At 39.1% G+C, this 16,876-nt stretch overlaps 1 protein-coding gene across 1 annotated transcript in view; it reads right to left on the reverse strand.

Moving 5' to 3' along the window:
* Positions 1-3,025: 3,025 nt before the first annotated feature.
* The window catches only part of DYNC1LI1 (dynein cytoplasmic 1 light intermediate chain 1), a 53,047-nt gene continuing 39,196 nt past the window's right edge, over positions 3,026-16,876 (reverse strand). Inside the window, 8 exon segments of the mRNA NM_001046052.2 lie at positions 3,026-3,969; positions 6,682-6,837; positions 8,971-9,091; positions 9,760-9,804; positions 9,929-9,988; positions 11,916-12,027; positions 12,739-12,874; positions 15,470-15,563. Coding sequence (NP_001039517.1) covers positions 3,857-3,969; positions 6,682-6,837; positions 8,971-9,091; positions 9,760-9,804; positions 9,929-9,988; positions 11,916-12,027; positions 12,739-12,874; positions 15,470-15,563 — 837 coding nt within the window. The 3' untranslated portion in view covers positions 3,026-3,856.

The raw sequence follows: 16,876 nt of genomic DNA on the forward strand, positions 1-16,876 counted from the left end.
TCTCAGAGGGAAATTCAGAGAAAAATCCCCTGGTGCTTCTGGCAGGGGAAGGAAGAAAGTAACCATTTTGAAATAAGTCAAAGTCATCTATTCTTAACAAGGCCTGCCCTCAGCAGAAATTATTTTATTAGAGACTGAACATACTGGTAGGGAAATCCCCAACTCCAGCTCCCCCTAGAGAAGCATTCGTGAAGTTCAGAGCCCAGGGACATAGGCTTACTGAAAATTGATCACAGGACTATGGAAAGATTTCCTCCCCAACCCCTCACCATCACAGCACTAAAGGGTCCATTCACTGATGCGCCTTTTACCCAGTACATCATGTTCAGCTGTCAACAGAAAATTACAAGGCAGAGTAAAAGGCCAAAAAAAACCCAAACCACATCACAGTCTGAAGAGACACAGCAAGCATCAGAATCACATTCAGACTCAGCAGAAATATTAGAACTGTTAGACCATGAATTTAGAACAACTGTGATTAACACATTAAGGGCTTTAACAGTAAAAGTAGACAACACACCAAAACAAATGGGTAATATAAGTAGAGAGATGGAAATTCTAAGAAATAACCTTTTTAAAAAACAGAAAACTGTAACAGAAATGAAGAATGTTTTCCATGGGCTCATCAGTTGACTGGACTTGGCTGAGGAAGAATCTCTGAGCTGGACGATAGGGTAACAGAAACTTCGAAAACTAAAAAGCAAAGGTAAAAAAAGACTGGGGGTGGGGGAGGGTTGGGAAAAAAAGAGGAAACAGAATACCCCAAAACTACGGGACAACTACAAGAGATGTAACATATACATGAGAACGTAAGAGAGAAAAGGACGGAAAAAATATCTGAAGCAATAGTGACTAAGAATTTCCCCCAAGTTAATATTATTGAGAATTTCCCCCCAATTAATGTCAGATACTAAACCACAGATCCAGGAAGTTCAGAGAATACTAAAGATAACCACTCCTCCACCCCCACCCCTAGGCACCTAGGCATATTATATTCAAGCTGCATAAAATCAAAGATTTTTAAAATCTCAAAAGAAGTCAAAGGGAAAACACCACCTATGGAGGACCCAAGGCAATAAAACAACATTCAGTTGTTCTTCAGAAACCATGCACGCAAGGAGAGTGAAGCGCTGGGGGCGCTTACAGTGGATTACTCACGTGGGCCAGATTTAATCCCATGGATCCTGATATGCAGAAGCAGCAGGGTCAGGGTGAAGCGGTGTGCTGGGAGCAGAGACTAGAAGATGCAACGCTGTTGCCTTTGAAGATGGACAGGGGGCCAGGAACCAAGGAAATCAGGCAGCCTCTAGAAGCTGGAAAGGAAGGAAACAGACGCTCCCTGGAGCCTCCAAAAGAAACCAGACCTGCTGCCACGTTAACCTAGCACAGCTGATTCTGGGCTTCTGCCCGCCAGAACTGCATGGTAACACATCTGTATTAAACCACTGAATTCTGTCAGTGTGCTACAGCAGCAAGAGGAAACTGACATCCCCGTCAACAGCACACTAGAGACATCAGTGTTTTTGCACAAGAAATACTGTGATGCAATGAGAATTAGTAACTATCACTACAGGCAACGAAACGCAGGCTCCCCAGAAAACTGAAAGAAGCCTGACGCAAAGAAACAGAGATGTTAAGAGCCCATTTATACACAGCTTAAATACAAGTAAGACTGATCTATGGCTTTAGAGGAAAGGGCAGGAGTTACTTGGTGGGTGGGAGGACGGGGGCGGGGGGTCACGCAGGAAATACCAGTAACGTTGTCTTTCTTGATGCTGGTGCTGGTTATATGTGGTCACTTTGTGGTATTTCAAACCATACACCTGTAAGTTGTCTACTTTTCTGTACTGTGTACTTCAATTAAAAAGAGCTAAAAAACAAAAAAATTTAAGTAGTTTAAAAACAAATTTCCTTGCTAAAATTGGGACCAAAAAAGGTTTAAAGTCCAACCACAGTAAACAAAAGATCTTCAATTAGTTAAAACTGAACCTCATATAAAGTGAACAGTTATCATTAATTCAGGTAACAAAGCAATTCTGAGGGTTTTCTAGTATATCTCCAATGTACACAGGAAAAAAAAACAAAAAACCATGAGTTAGTCTAGACATGCAACACAGCAGACATGCCACAGTATACCACGAAGCACGGTCTGCAATTCTCTTCAGCGGCTTCACTTACTTCAAGTACAACTAGTTTAGGCAAACCGGCCTTCACAACACCAGAACTGCAGAATCGTTAAGATTTTATCAACGGCATTTGCCCCCTCATTTTATCAAACAAAATGCTTTTGCAAACTAATTTTTCCATGCCCACAAACACCCTAAGTTTTTCCCACACTGAAACAAATTATAACCCTCTCATATATTTTAGTATTTACATTCAACCATTAGGAGCCAAACACTACTATAAAACTAAACTAAACAGATTTTAAAGTTATAATGAAAGAATTACGTTTGAAAGTAGAAGAACTGCCCTCAAACATTTTGTGGAAAAAACATCTTAGGAATATATATTATAAAGTTATAACAAAGACCGATGTAAACAGCAGTAACCGTTTCCCCTCAATGATCTGAAATTAAGCAACAGGTCAAATGCACGTACGCCCTTTAGCTGACATCAGTATGAAAATCTAACTGTCGCTACCAATGTTCCAAAGCGGAAACCACCACCAGGTGACCTGACCTGGAAGGGCCGGGAAGAGCAGCCGTGTGAACGCGCCAAACTCTTAAAACAGCTTCTGCCCATTAAAGGATGACTAAAAGAAGGCTTTATTTGTTTCTGTGAGGAAGGCTGACATTAGATTTGATAGTTCAAGACATGCTGATAGGGAAGATGTACTGATCAAGGTAAATTCCTAATTTAAGGAGACTTACAGGGCAGTAATCTCAGGTACTTACCTGTCTCTTAGAAGAGTTGAAAGCTTAATAATCCTATGAAGTTAAATAAAATACTGACAGATCTTATTCACTGTATGATAAATATAGATTTACATATAAGAGAATGCAACAAGTTATCTGAACCTGAATGCAGAGAATAAATACTTTATTAACTGATTACAGTTGAAAGTCACAAACAAAAAAGGGGTATATTAAGGCAGAGTCATATATATATATATATATATGGGTGAATATATATATATATATAGATAGATAGAGACAAATCCAGACTGTTATACCTCTTTACATTTTAACCTCTGCATTTTTCTTTTACCCATTCAGGCAGTGTGCTTTCTTTTTCTTCTCAGTTAAAGAAACAAATCTTGACCAATGTTTCTAAATCACATTTTGATAACATATAGGACCATGGATTAAGACAGTGACTAGTGTATCCAACGCTACCTGACAGGCTTCTCAGCACATTCCATGTGTGGTGGTATAGTTACAGTGGGGTGGAAAATCTGACAACTGATCATCTCCTCTTTTCCAGCAAAACTAATACATAATTCTTTAAAAGATTTCTTAACAGTCTTAACTAAAATAAGCTTGGACTTCCAAGTCAGTCAAATGCCCAAAGCATTATTTTTCTGCCCTTCCCAAACCCTCCTAGATGTTTTAAGTAGCCTTCAGAATATGATCCCATGGCTGTATTTCAGATCTATAAATTTGAGCTTTTCAAAATCCAAAATTACTTTCTTACGCAAAGTGGCGATGCAAATAGCAATCCTACATAGTGTAGAATAATTTTTTCTGTATAGTTCCCTTTTATTAAAAAATGGGCAACCACACACACAAAAGGAGGACATAAATTTAGTCCATCTGAAAAAGCACTCCAGCTCCCTAATTCCACTTCTGAAGGAGAAGGCAGAGGCAAGTTTACATTATCCCAGAAAATGAATAAATGGCTTTATTTGGTATCTTCAAGAAGCTTCTCCTTCTGCAGGAGATGTAGGTGTGGTAGTGGAGACCGTCACTGGTTTCCGTGCGATTCTGTCCAGCTCCGCATGAACGTCTGACAGGACAGGCTTCTGGCCTACAGTGAAGGAAAGAGGCTACGATTTAGACATAAGGCAAGGGATCTCTGACACCAGTGCATCTTCATTTAACAACTGCCAATGGTTTCACTTAACACACGTATAACAAACATATATGTAAACATATATTTTTCTAAAACACATATATGTATCTAAAACTTTACACATATATATCTAAGCACATATGTATCTAAAACTTTATCTAAAGCACATATATGTATACATAAACGTCCTAATTGAAACATAAATTCCCTCATTTTCATTTTTTTTTTAAATTTTTGGGGGGGTCACATGGCATGTGGGATCTTAGTTCCCTGACCAGGGATCAAACTCACACCCCCGACAGCAGAAGCAGAGAGTCTAAACCACTGGACTGCCAGGGAAGTCCTTACAGTCCCTCATGTTAAACTGCAGGGTCTGTTACCAAACAGAAGTAAAACTAGCACCTACCATTTCATCTCATAAAGGTTTTTTTTTTTTTTTAAATAAGAAGGCACAGAACAAACATTAGAAAATAGCCAGAAAACAGCTAGAAAATAGCCAACAAAATTTTGTAATCTGGAAAGATGAGTGAGTGGTAATTAAATTAGCAGTCCTGAGACAGGTCATCTTTTCTACACTGAGGGTGACAGAAGCCAGAAACTAATTCAATTTATACTCAGAAATCTATAAGATTAAAAACAGTAGCAGCAGGTACTTGAGAAAAGGGTGGCAAGAAGGTGTGATTAAAAAAGGAGAATAAGTTAAAGTCTGAAGAGCACTTATACAAACAACAAAAGGAAAAAACACTTCATCAAAATTTTAAAATTCTGTGTTTCATAGGACACTCTTAACAAAGTGAAGGGACGAGCGACACAAGAATACTTACAAATTCTGTCTTTTATGTAGGGAAGACAATACTTGAAATTCTACATTCGAAAAATGCCCAATAAACAGAATATATAAAAAACACTTAGACCTCAATAATAAAAAGAAAGCAACCCCATTTTAAATGGGAAACGAATTTGAATAGACATTTCACCAAAGAATAGATAAAAATGGTTATTAAACACGTGAAAAAATTTTCAAAATCATTAGCTATCAAAGCAATTCAAATCAAAACCACAATGAGATACAACCTCACAGCTGAAATGATGTCTCTAACCAAAAAGATGGACAAGTGGTGACCATTTTGTAATGTATAAAAGTATCAAATCAGGACCTCCCGGGCAGTCCAGTGGTCAGGACTCTGAGCCTCCACTGCACAGGGCACGGGTTTGATCCCTTGACGGGGAACTAAGATCCCACATGCTGTGCGGTGTGGCCAAAACAAAAAATCAAATCACTAGGTTTTATACTTGAAATATAGTACTGTTCATCAATTATATTTCACTCTAAAATACAGACATACACGCAAAAATGTCTCTAACAAAGAGACATTCTGGACTTGGATAAGCAAAACCAAAAGAAAAAACAACAAAAGCCCACAATAACACCTGTTGGAAAGGATGTGGAGAAACTAAGGTCCTCAAACTGCTGGTGGGAATGTAAAGTGGTGCAGCGTTTTGGAAACTTTAAACACAGAGGTGCTACATGACCCACCAATGCCACACCTAGATACGTACCCAAGAGAAATGGAAACATGTGCGTGTCAACTGAAGAAAGGATAAATAAAAGATGTGTGCAGACCCACACAATGGGATTTTTTTCAACAGTAAAAAAATGTTGATAGATATGCTACAACATGGATGAAACTCAAAAACACTACTTTAAGTAGGCATATACTCTATGACTGCCATTTCTATGAAATCTCCAGACAGGCAAATACGAAGAGAAAGCAAGCAAATCACTGCCTAGAAGGACTGCAGGGGACGGAAGGGTAACTGCTAATAGGCTGGATTTTTTAATTTTTTAAAAAAATTTTTTTACAATGTTGTGTTGGTTTCTGATACAACAACTCAAATCGTCCATAATTATACATCCATCCCCTCCCTCCCTTACCTCCCTCTCCTCCCCCATCCCATCCTTCCAGGCCATCATAGGGCACCAGACTGGGCTCCCTGTGCTCCCAGCAGCTTCTCCCCAGGATCCCTCCGACCTGGTAGTGTATATATATTGCCAGTGTGTATGCACGGCTGCTTCCTCCGTTTGTCCTACTCCCTCCCTCCCCCACTGTGTACACAGGTCCATGCCCTGCATCTCTTTTCCTTCTCTGCAAGTACGTTCCTCAGTGTCACTTTATTCTAGATTCCATATATATGCGCTAATAGTGTATTGGTTTTTTCTGACTTTCTGCACTCTATTATTAGGCTCTAGGTTTAACCCTCTCACTAGAACTGTTTCAAATTCCTTCTTTTTGATGCGCACGTTTTTAAGGAGATGAAACTGTTCTAAAATTAGATTATGGTAATGTTGTGCGTGGATTCCCTGGTGGCTCAGCAGTGTAGAAGAATCCACCTGCCAGTGCAGGAGAAATGGGTTCGATCCCTGGGTTGGGAAGATCCCCTGGAAAAGGGAATGGCAACCCACTCCAGTATTCTTGCCCAGAGAAGCCCATGGACAGAGGAGCCTGGTGGGCTACAGTCCATGGGTATCTAAGAATCAGGCGTGACTGAGCAACTAAATAACAAAAACAAAATGGTTTGTGTAAGTCTGTAAATACATTAAAACACTGAAATGCACACTTTAAATGTGCAATACAGCTGTTAAGAAAGGAAAGGTCCAGTAAGTACCTGACTTTTTGGCAGATGGTGGTAAACCGCCGCCTCCGCCAGCAGCCCCACCTCCAGGGCTACCACCACCAACACCAGGGCCTCCTGGGGAGCCAGTCTTTTTACTCAGCAAACTGTTAAAGAAATTTGCCAGGACACCTTCACTTGTAGCTCCAGCTATTAAAAAAAAAAAAAAGGATAAAAAACGTACTCAAAGCATTCAACTTTTCTGTAAATTATTATAGTAATGATACACAGAAAATGAATCACACACAGATGTTCCACATCCAGGCCAACTTTAATCTTTTGAGGCTGGGTAACTTCTCTAATCAATCATATATAAAACAAAATATGAGTAAGTGTTAAGAATGCAAGATAATTATTAAAAACTTAAGAGTGTTATTTTTTTCTTTACATTTTATTTCTTTTTTGCTGTGCTGGGTTCATTGCTGAAAGAGGGTAGAGTGTTATTTTTAAAAAGCCAAAAGCATTTAAAACAGATGCTACTTGTGAATATATCCCCTTTGAAAGAGGTTCTTCAAAAATAAAAATAGTTGCTTCAAGTATTACACAAAGCTGTCCAATCTGATATGAAAATCAGTAGAAGCTCTAAGAGATTAATGGACAAATAAGCAATTCACAGAAGAAAAATAAACAATTCACAGAAGAAAAATACAAACAGGAAGGAAATACTAGGGGCGGTGGGAGCTCTTATTAGTTAATATTTACAGAATGCTGATTAGGTTTAGGCAAACTGCAAGGCTCCATGTTGATGACAGGTAACCTGAACAACTGAGAAACATCAGGAAAGGGCATAAAAAGACAGGAAGTCTCACCCACCCACATAGGGCAATCATTCCTATAGAAATAACTATAATGCATACAGTTTTGTTCTGCTTGTTAACTGCAAATAATCCATTTCAAGTAAAACATGAATTTTTCCAATGACCTATAGGTATAGTTCAGTCGCTCAGTCGTGTCCGACTCTTTGCGACCTCATGAACCACAGCACGCCAGGCCTCCCTGTCCGTCACCAACTCCCGGAGTCCACCCAAACCCATGTCCATTAAGTCGGTGATGCCATCCAACCATCTCATCCTCTGTCGTCCCCTTCTCCTCCTGCCTTTGATCTTTCCCAGCATCAGGATCTTTTCAAACAAGTCAGCTCTTCGCATCAGGTGGCCAAAGTATTAGAGTTGCAGCTTCAAAATCAGTCCTACCAATTAACACCCAGGACTTATCTCCTTTAGGATTGACTGGTTAGATCTCCTTGCAATCCAGGGGACTCTCAAGAGTCTTCTCCAGCACCACAGTTCAAAAGCAACAATTCTTCGGCACTCAGCTTTCTTTATAATCCAACTCTCACATCCATACATGACCACGGAAAAACCATAGCCTTGTCTAGACGGACCTTTGTGGACAAAGTAATGTCTCTGCTTTTTAAATATGCTAAGTTGGTCATAGCTTTCTTTTCAAGGAGTAAGCATCTTTTAATTTCATGGCTGCAATCACCACCTGCAGTGATTTTGGAGCCCAAAAAAATAAAGTCAGCCACTCTCCCCATCTTTTGCCATGAAATGATGGGACCAGATGCCATGATCTTCGTTTTCTGAATGTTGAGCTTAAAGCCAACTTTTTCACTCTCCTCATGCACTTTCATCAAGAGGCTCTTTAGTTCTTCTTCACTTTCTGCCATAAGGGTGGTATCATCTGCATATCTGAGGTTATTGATATTTCTCCTGGTAATCTTGATTCCAGCTTGTGCTTCCTCCAGCCCAGCATTTCTCATGATGTACTCTGCATATAAGTTAAATAAGCAGGTAACAATATACAGCCTTGATGTACTCCTTTTCCTATTTGGAACCAGTCTGTTGTTCTAGGTCCAGTTCTGACTGTTGCTTCCTGACCTGCATACAGGTTTCTCAAGAGGCAGGTCAGGTGGTCTGGTATTCCCATCTCTTTCAGAATTTTCCACAGTTTATTGTGATCCACACAGTCAAAGGCTTTGGCATAGTCAATAAAGCAGAAATAGATACTTTTCTGGAACTCTCTTGCTTTTTTGATGATCCAGCGTGAGTAAATGTAACACAAAGCTTTTATAAAGTGCACACCATAGAGTGTATGTTAAAACTACACTGTAAGATGTTTCACAGTCTGATTGACTCTGAGTTTCTACCTCTATAGATACACAAAGACAAGACACTACCGCATAAAAAAGAAAATAGCTAAGGCAAGAGGTGGGATGACACTGGGTAGATTTCTATTGTGAAATACATTGTGTTGTTTACTCTTAAAAAGAGAGAAATGTACCTTTCATGTTTGGATCGATCTTTTTTGACCCAGCAGGGATGGGTGATACGCTAGCAACGTTGGATGACACAGATCTGTTTGGTGTTCGAGGGGAGCCTCCTGGGACTCTTGGTGAGGCGTCCTAAGTAAAAAGGTGAAAGCCACATGTATAAAACCCTGAAAGCTCAACTTCACAAAAATTATCACATAAACAAGTCCTCTACAACTGCTCCCCATCTCTTCTACTGTCCCTTTATGCTGCAAGCCCTGGACAAAAGTGTTTAGCAACCGTGTCCTCATTCTTAGAATACCAGGGACCCCTCACATTTTAGCATATTAATTTTCCCTTCAATGGAAAAAGGGAAACACACAGAATAATGAAGCATGGTTATGAAAAGAAGCGTGGGAGTCAGATCCAGACTCCAATCTGGACTTGCATCCTATCCCACCAACTTAATCTCAGACAAGCCATGATGTCCTAGAAAGCCTCCATTTCGCCACCTGCAAAATGGGGATAAGGACAGGACTTGCCTCATCCGGCTGTTGTGAGCATTTATAAAACAACATACAAAAATGGTTCAGCCTAGTAACGGATACGGGGCAAACGGTACAAAATAGATCTCTATGATTTCAATATTCTAAAAGGGAATCAAAGTTAATCTTTTAAAATCTCACAAATTCCAGGGGAATTCTTAATTCAACTTTATATCCAAGTACACCCATAAGAGACAGATACACAATTAAAGAAACTAAGAACTAAAACAATATGCACTGCATTTTCATCATTTAGTCAGGATCTGTAATACTGACCACAGGCCTTCCAGCTGCAGTTGGTGGTTGCTTTGCTAAAAGGGACTGGAAAACACACAAAAAGTCTAGGTTAGACATTCAGTCATGTACTGCTGTTTTTAAAGAAAATGTGTACAAGAACTGTTTAACCATTAACCATACTAAGTCTGCTTCTGATGTAATTTCATACCTGTAGCTTCATAAGAAACACTTGGTCATCTTCCGCCATAATTTCTTTCTCATGCACAAACTGAAATGAGCAATGCATAAATGAACAGGTCATTATGCTAAAGTCAGTCATAACTCACTGTCTAGATTAGCACAATTTTTTAAAAACACTAAGAATATGAATATTACCTGTATCACATATACATGGGTGGACTGCCCTCCCCAGGGCCCTTCAGCAGAGCCGTCCAATGCTGATCTGCACTAATATAAATGTCCGTATCTGTGCTGTCCAACCTGCCAGCCAGTGGCTACTGAGGAGCTGCAATAACGGCTAGCATGACTGAGGAACTGAATTTCTCATTTAGTTGTACTTAATTTACACTTAAGTGTAAATTACACTTAAGTGTAAATCTACTGCACTGGACAGCACAATCCAAGAGCCACACGCATACAGACTCTTATAAGATTTATACATGCTTATAAAATCTGCGCAACTCAGTGGTAAAGAATATAATGCAGGAGACACAGGTTCAATCCCTGGGTCAGGAAGACCCCCTGGATAACGGAATGGCAACCCACTTCAGTATGCTTGCCTGGAGAGTCCCACCGACAGGGGAGTCTGGTGAGCAGCCCATGGGGTTGCGAAAGAGTCAGACAAAACTTGGTGACTAAACAACAACAACAAAACAACAGGTGTTTTAAAAGGGCCAATAATATCCCAGTTGAGAGAAGAGCAACTTGCTCCTCGTTTCCTGAAATAAAAATATAATATCTCTTCCATCTGCTGAATAATTAGAAAATAAAGGCGGGGGGCGGGGGGGTGGTGCTGCCAATGCCTCCTGCTCCTCTTGTTTCTGTGCAAGGCAGGCCGTGTCTTGTTTGTCAACCAGCAGCCAGGGCGATCCTTTGGAAAGGTTAAGGCAGGCTGGATCCCAGCTCCACTGCAGCTTGCCTGCCTGTCACTTTCCACCCCACTGAGCATGAAATCCAGAGTCCTGCCTGCAGCCTAATGCTGAGGCCCTGCAAGACCCTCACTCTGCCTTTCTTCCCTCTGCTCTGGCCCTCCCAGGGGCTCTTTCCCAGCCCCTCCAGCCGCCTTACACACTCCTGCCTCAGGGCGCGTGCACGTTCTCTTTCTGTGCCTCCATATCCTCCCCTCTCATCAGACCTGCCCTCCCCATTCCCGACTGTAACCTCCCACCCACGCACTCTCCCTCCCTGACTGGGCTTCCTTTCCAGAGCACAGATCACCACCTGAGTGATGGCATCTACAGATTCACTACCTCATGGTCCTGTTTAGCACCTAATGCCTAAACGACAGCTCAATAAATATTTGTGGAATGAATAAAAAACAATTTGAAGCACAATTTCGTTGGTAAAAGAGAGAATGGGAAAAAATTGTTTTTAAAGTGTGCATTTCTTTTAATAGACATTCAAACTGAATAACACACCAACTGAGTTTTCATTTGATGCTGTTTCTTATTTCTAACTGCTCTGTAAATGTTTGGACTTTTAATTAAGAACCTTATTATATGCTGAATCAACATTACTTTTTCCTGAAGCATGTTCAAATTAAAAGTCAGTGAGAACTTACTAAATGCGAACACTCAACTTTATACAGCTTTTCAGAAGTGTCTATACTATCTAACCATAAAACACCATCCTTAGCGAAATCAAGACATATGAAAGCAGAGTATCATCCAGAATCAGATTTAAAAATCTTAAGAATGACAATGCAACAATACAGAATAAAATGGAGCCTGGCAGCCCCTGGACCTGCTGGGCTCGTGTGAACAACTCATGACCATGAAGAAGATGCGAGATCTGTCTCAAGAGCCAAAAGCGAATACAATTTTTCCACCAAGGTGTTCTTGGCTTTGATTGAGCCCCAGGTTGTAAAGTTCACAACTTGATAGAAATGAAACCCCTTACCTTTCTACCTACAATCTTAAAATTATAGGCTTCCCCCTCAGTTTAAAAGACTATTAAGACTATACACTAAAATTTACCTTTCGGACAGGTGGTTTAGTTATGATGTCTTCAAAATTATCTTCTGCTTTTAACGTTTGAAAGTTTTCATGTAATATTCCTATTTTCTTATCATTATCCCACCCTGCTGGACTAGAAAGAAACACAGATGATAAATTCTCAACCATTTATACAGTCATTCTTTCATTTCATCCATGATCAGATTAAGGAGAACAGTTTTTATGAAGTTAAATTTGACCAATTATAGAAAATTAATCTATTACAATACTCAAGTTAAAGTTTACTAATTTCTACTTAAATTTATTAACTTTCTTGATTCTAGAACTGACATTACAGGTTTTTTGAGAGGAACTAATCATTAGTGTTACCTCCCAATTTATTCAGGTAACTTTTCAAACCATATCTAGGTTATTATACATTGGGTCCTTTACGTACCGTTAATCAATTAAAGAACGGATACACTGACTGATACATGCACCCAATACATAGGTTAGCTATAATAGCAGCCTTTCAAAAAGGCTCAGGCCAGTAGTAAATCTAAAAGGCAACAATAATAGATCAAAGCATGTTATAAATAAAATAATCTAGGAACAGATTCTCACCAACTCATCATGGAAAAGTTTACTAGTCTCACTTCAAAACCGAAAATGATACAGCATCAAACTGCAGCAACAGTATATGACAGAACAATATACTTAGGAGTACAGTAGGACCTTCCTGGTGGTCCAGTGGTTAAGACTGAGCACTTCCAATGCAGGGGGCAAGGGTTCGACCCTTGGTTGGGGAACTAAGATCCCATGTGCTGCATGGCACAGCCAAAAAAGTTTAAAAAAGCATACTTACATAAATACTGCATCTTTTTCCACAACAACAGCAGGAATCTTATAAGGAAATCCATAGAGTTTCTGGACGATGTACTTATATACTAAATCTATATTTTTATTTTCTTTTACTGAAGCGTATATAAGTGCTGCACCATCTGAATTATACCGTTAAAGAAATTTTTGGACAAACTCCATGAAGAGGTACTGTAAAAGTCTGTGTTCTCAGCTTTACATTTACAGCATATTAGTTTCAAAAATAATTTCCATGGATATAATTACATGGTAATCAAGAATTTCAAAATCATAAAGTATTTCACACACGTTAAATTCAAATGAAACAATCTCTACATAATTGATTTAACTCAGGAGGGCAAAAATCTCATTAGCCAAGAAAGTAAAGGTAATTAACTGGGTCCACTACCTCTGTATTTACAACACATGAAGACAAGATTTGTTTTTGCTTTTTACCTTCTTAAACTTCATGAAGGAGGGATATTATTTATCAAAACAACTGTCTTGCCTTTTCAACAAAGGCAGTCGGCACTAGCATGTCTTATAGTTTTTACTAGTCTCAGGAATCAGGACTTTGGGGAGAAAGCTCAGGAAAGCCACTGAACAGAGAAGATGAACCATCAAGAAACATCAAGGAGCTTTCAGGAACAATCCACAGCAACTGTGACCAAAATGTGATACAACACAAGCCTACATGAACACGCAGTAATGAACACAGATTCTAACTGTGACCTTTATCCACATGACCTGGTGGACCAAAAGATCAAGAGACACCTGTAGAAAAAGGGGCCATGTGACTACCGGTAGATGATGTGGTGGGAGTGGCTAACAGAAATCTGACCACTGCTCAGGGGGATCTGCTAGTACTTGATGCTGGGTCCCAAGAGAAATGGTGACTCAGGCCAGGAGGAAGTGATGAGACTGGTGTAACCTCTGAACCGGGATATTTGTATTTTCTAGGACACGAACCAAAGCTTGAGAACCTTAAAGTAGTTTTGCTAAATATACTTGTCATAATACTTAATTTGGTAGAAACAAACTTCACAATCTTAAGTAAAAGCTTAACTGTGTGAACTTAGCAACCATCTTTCCCACAATGAGAACCAATTTATGATAATTTGGAAGATTTATACAGCTGGAAAATTTGCATTATAATGAAACATCTTTTAATTTTAAAGGAAACATGATTTTGAATTGTTGCCCTCACTCCCTGGTGGCTTGGACAGTAAAGCGTCTGCCTGCAATGCAGGAGACCGGGGTTCAATCCCTGGGTCGGGAAGATCCCCTGGAGAAGCAAATGGCAACCCTCTCCAGTATTATTGCCTGGAAAATCCCATGGACGGAGGAGGCTGGCAGCTCACAGTCCTTGGGGTCGCAAAGAGTCAGACATGACTAAGCGACTTCACTTTTCACTTCAGTTCACTCACTCACACATACACACACACGCACACACAACTCACTCTCCTGAAGTGATATGTTTTGTATTCTTTTAAAATCAGCCGGCTTTACTACAGGCCTGTAATTATTTTAGTGGACACTCTTCTTCCTGATTACATCTCTCTATATACATTTTCAAGTGTAGTTTTAAATAACCATTTAAAGAGAGTGCTTGTTCTCAAATTTTCTAATCTGCAAAGATAATTAAAAAGGCCATAAACACCTGACTTCAATTACTCCCACTTTTTGTTTTCTTTGGCAGACGAACGCCCTTTAATTCAACCCAACTAACCGTTATGTGGCATGAGAAGAGAAAGGGCAGCAGAGGACAAAGTCCTGAAGGAAAAGGGGGAAAGGGAGGCTCCCAGGGTCAAGCGATCTTATTCACTATTCAGCCAGGCTTTCTCCACGTGGTCAACGTGCACTAATGACGATGAAAACCTTTGGACACTCTAAGCACGTGTCTGTCACTTACTCTTCCTATCCAGTCCTAATACCTAGCATTTAGTCACTTTTCAGACCCACAAGCTTTGGTTCGGGAATGCAACTGCACCAAATCTGATCCAGGAGGGGCGAGTTGAGCACACCTCTCCTTCAGTGCTCTCAAGCCATCTGAAGTTTTCAACAGGAAATTCTAAAAGCATTCACTCACTGATTCATTTTATCCTTTGCTTAGCTGTATATTCATTGGCTCATCTAATCCTTGCAACCTAGACTACACAAGATTCCTATGATTGATTTTCTAACCTTGTGATCATCAAAATTAACCCAGAAAGCTTTTTCAGAATTTAGCACAGATTTCTCCAGCCTTCCTTTTGAATGTTCCAATTCAGTTAACTTTTAGATGGGCAGAGCCAGATTTAAAAACCATTTAAAACCATTGCATCAGACTATGCAATGGAGATGAATGCATACTCTGGAGATGATTAACATACCAAACATATTAAAAATAAGAACACACAAACGCAAACACTGATCTTGCCCTACCACCCACCCCCAAGTAATGAACACCAGTTTTAAATGAGAATATTTACAATGCTAACTTGTTAGAATTTTCTGCATAAGTCTGAGAATTATTTTTCTTAATCATAGTACTTTAAACACATCAAATCAAAGTTACATATTTCAGTACTTGCTTTTGTATCTCAAAATACCAAGACACTTGGGAATTAAAATGAAATTTCTAACCAGAGGTAGGAAGATAAAAGTTTATAGAATTTCTAAGTTCATCAATTTACTCCTCAACTTAAATAAACAAACAGCTTAGAAATATTGCACCAACCAATGTATTAAAAGGATACACTGTAAACAAAACTTCCGGATATGTGACTGAATAAAATCAAAATGCTCATCTCTGTAGTCATGTTCTTTCTCCAACACACTAATGGCATCACACTAATGAATTAAAATAATTTTAAAAAGAACAATATTAACTTTAAATAATAATATAATGATTTAAATTCAATTTTGGGTGGGAGAATATCACAAAACTACAACTCTGATATGGACCTAGAGTATCAGTTACTCCTATCTGTCTAGAGACTTTTAGTCAGTCTTGAGACTAATGAATGCTTTCATTACTTAAAGAAGTACTGACTTCTATGATACACTGATCTCTCTGGTGATAAGAACACCAAAGAGAAAGTTTTGGTACATAAAGGAAGAGTGACAGGACAAGCTTATAAACGGCGGTTATACTTGTTAACTCAATGACTTACATTCTAGAACAAGTTCTCTAAAACACTCCGTATCTCCAGGGAGTCTGTACCACACACCATTTCCCCTTTGTTCCTCTGATTATCTGACAACTCTAAACTGACCTTCATTACTTTTCTGGTGCTTTTATTCACTCTCACTTCAATTTTACCAACAACAGAAAAGAGAAATTACAGGGTATTTCTGAAATGTCACCAGTTCAATCAAAGAAACAAATCTGATTTCTACTTGCAACAAAAAAATGTTAGGAAAAAAATTAAAGCATGTTCCAAACATGACATCCAAGTAACGTCACCAAAACTTCTGAATTGGAAGCTTATGAAATCTAAAAATGAACAAGTATTAATTTGGGGTCCAATCTGTCATTTTTTGTCATGCATATGTTTATCATAGAACGGTTTCCTTTATAAACAGCATATAAAATGTGGCATATTTGTCCATTCTATAGAACTGAGAGCATTTCAAATTATTAAAGATACATATAATTACTATAATGTCACTTGGCAAAACATGACAGTTTACTAAAGATATTTTTAACTGAACTATGAGGATGTGGCAAGTAACAGGCTGAACCTCAATGTCCAGGGTCTGTAAAATGAGCTGAGTAACCCATCTAATCTGAGACACACATTCTCCCACATCCACATATTTTAAAACCTCTTAAACTCAAGTAGAACTGATGGTGCCTTAGATTCTATGAAATACTATAAATGATCTCTTCTGGCTTGAAAATTTTATGAGTCTATGACTCATCTGATACTGATTCAGGTCCCTTTTAAACTCAACATTTTTTTCATTAGAAAATAAGATCTTTTATGAGGCAATCTGCAGTGTAAAAACAGGAAAATAGCTGCCGATAAGCAGCTGTTTGCCAAACAAAATCAAAACAAGCCATATGCGAAAGGACTCTACTGGGAGAGCTTAGGCACAGGTTTACAGAAAAGGTACAAGCAACACTTCCAACTCCACCAGAATTACCATCTGAAAAGCAG

This window comes from Bos taurus, chromosome 22, assembly GCF_002263795.3.
Source record: "Bos taurus isolate L1 Dominette 01449 registration number 42190680 breed Hereford chromosome 22, ARS-UCD2.0, whole genome shotgun sequence".
NCBI classification, from domain to species: domain Eukaryota; kingdom Metazoa; phylum Chordata; class Mammalia; order Artiodactyla; family Bovidae; genus Bos; species Bos taurus.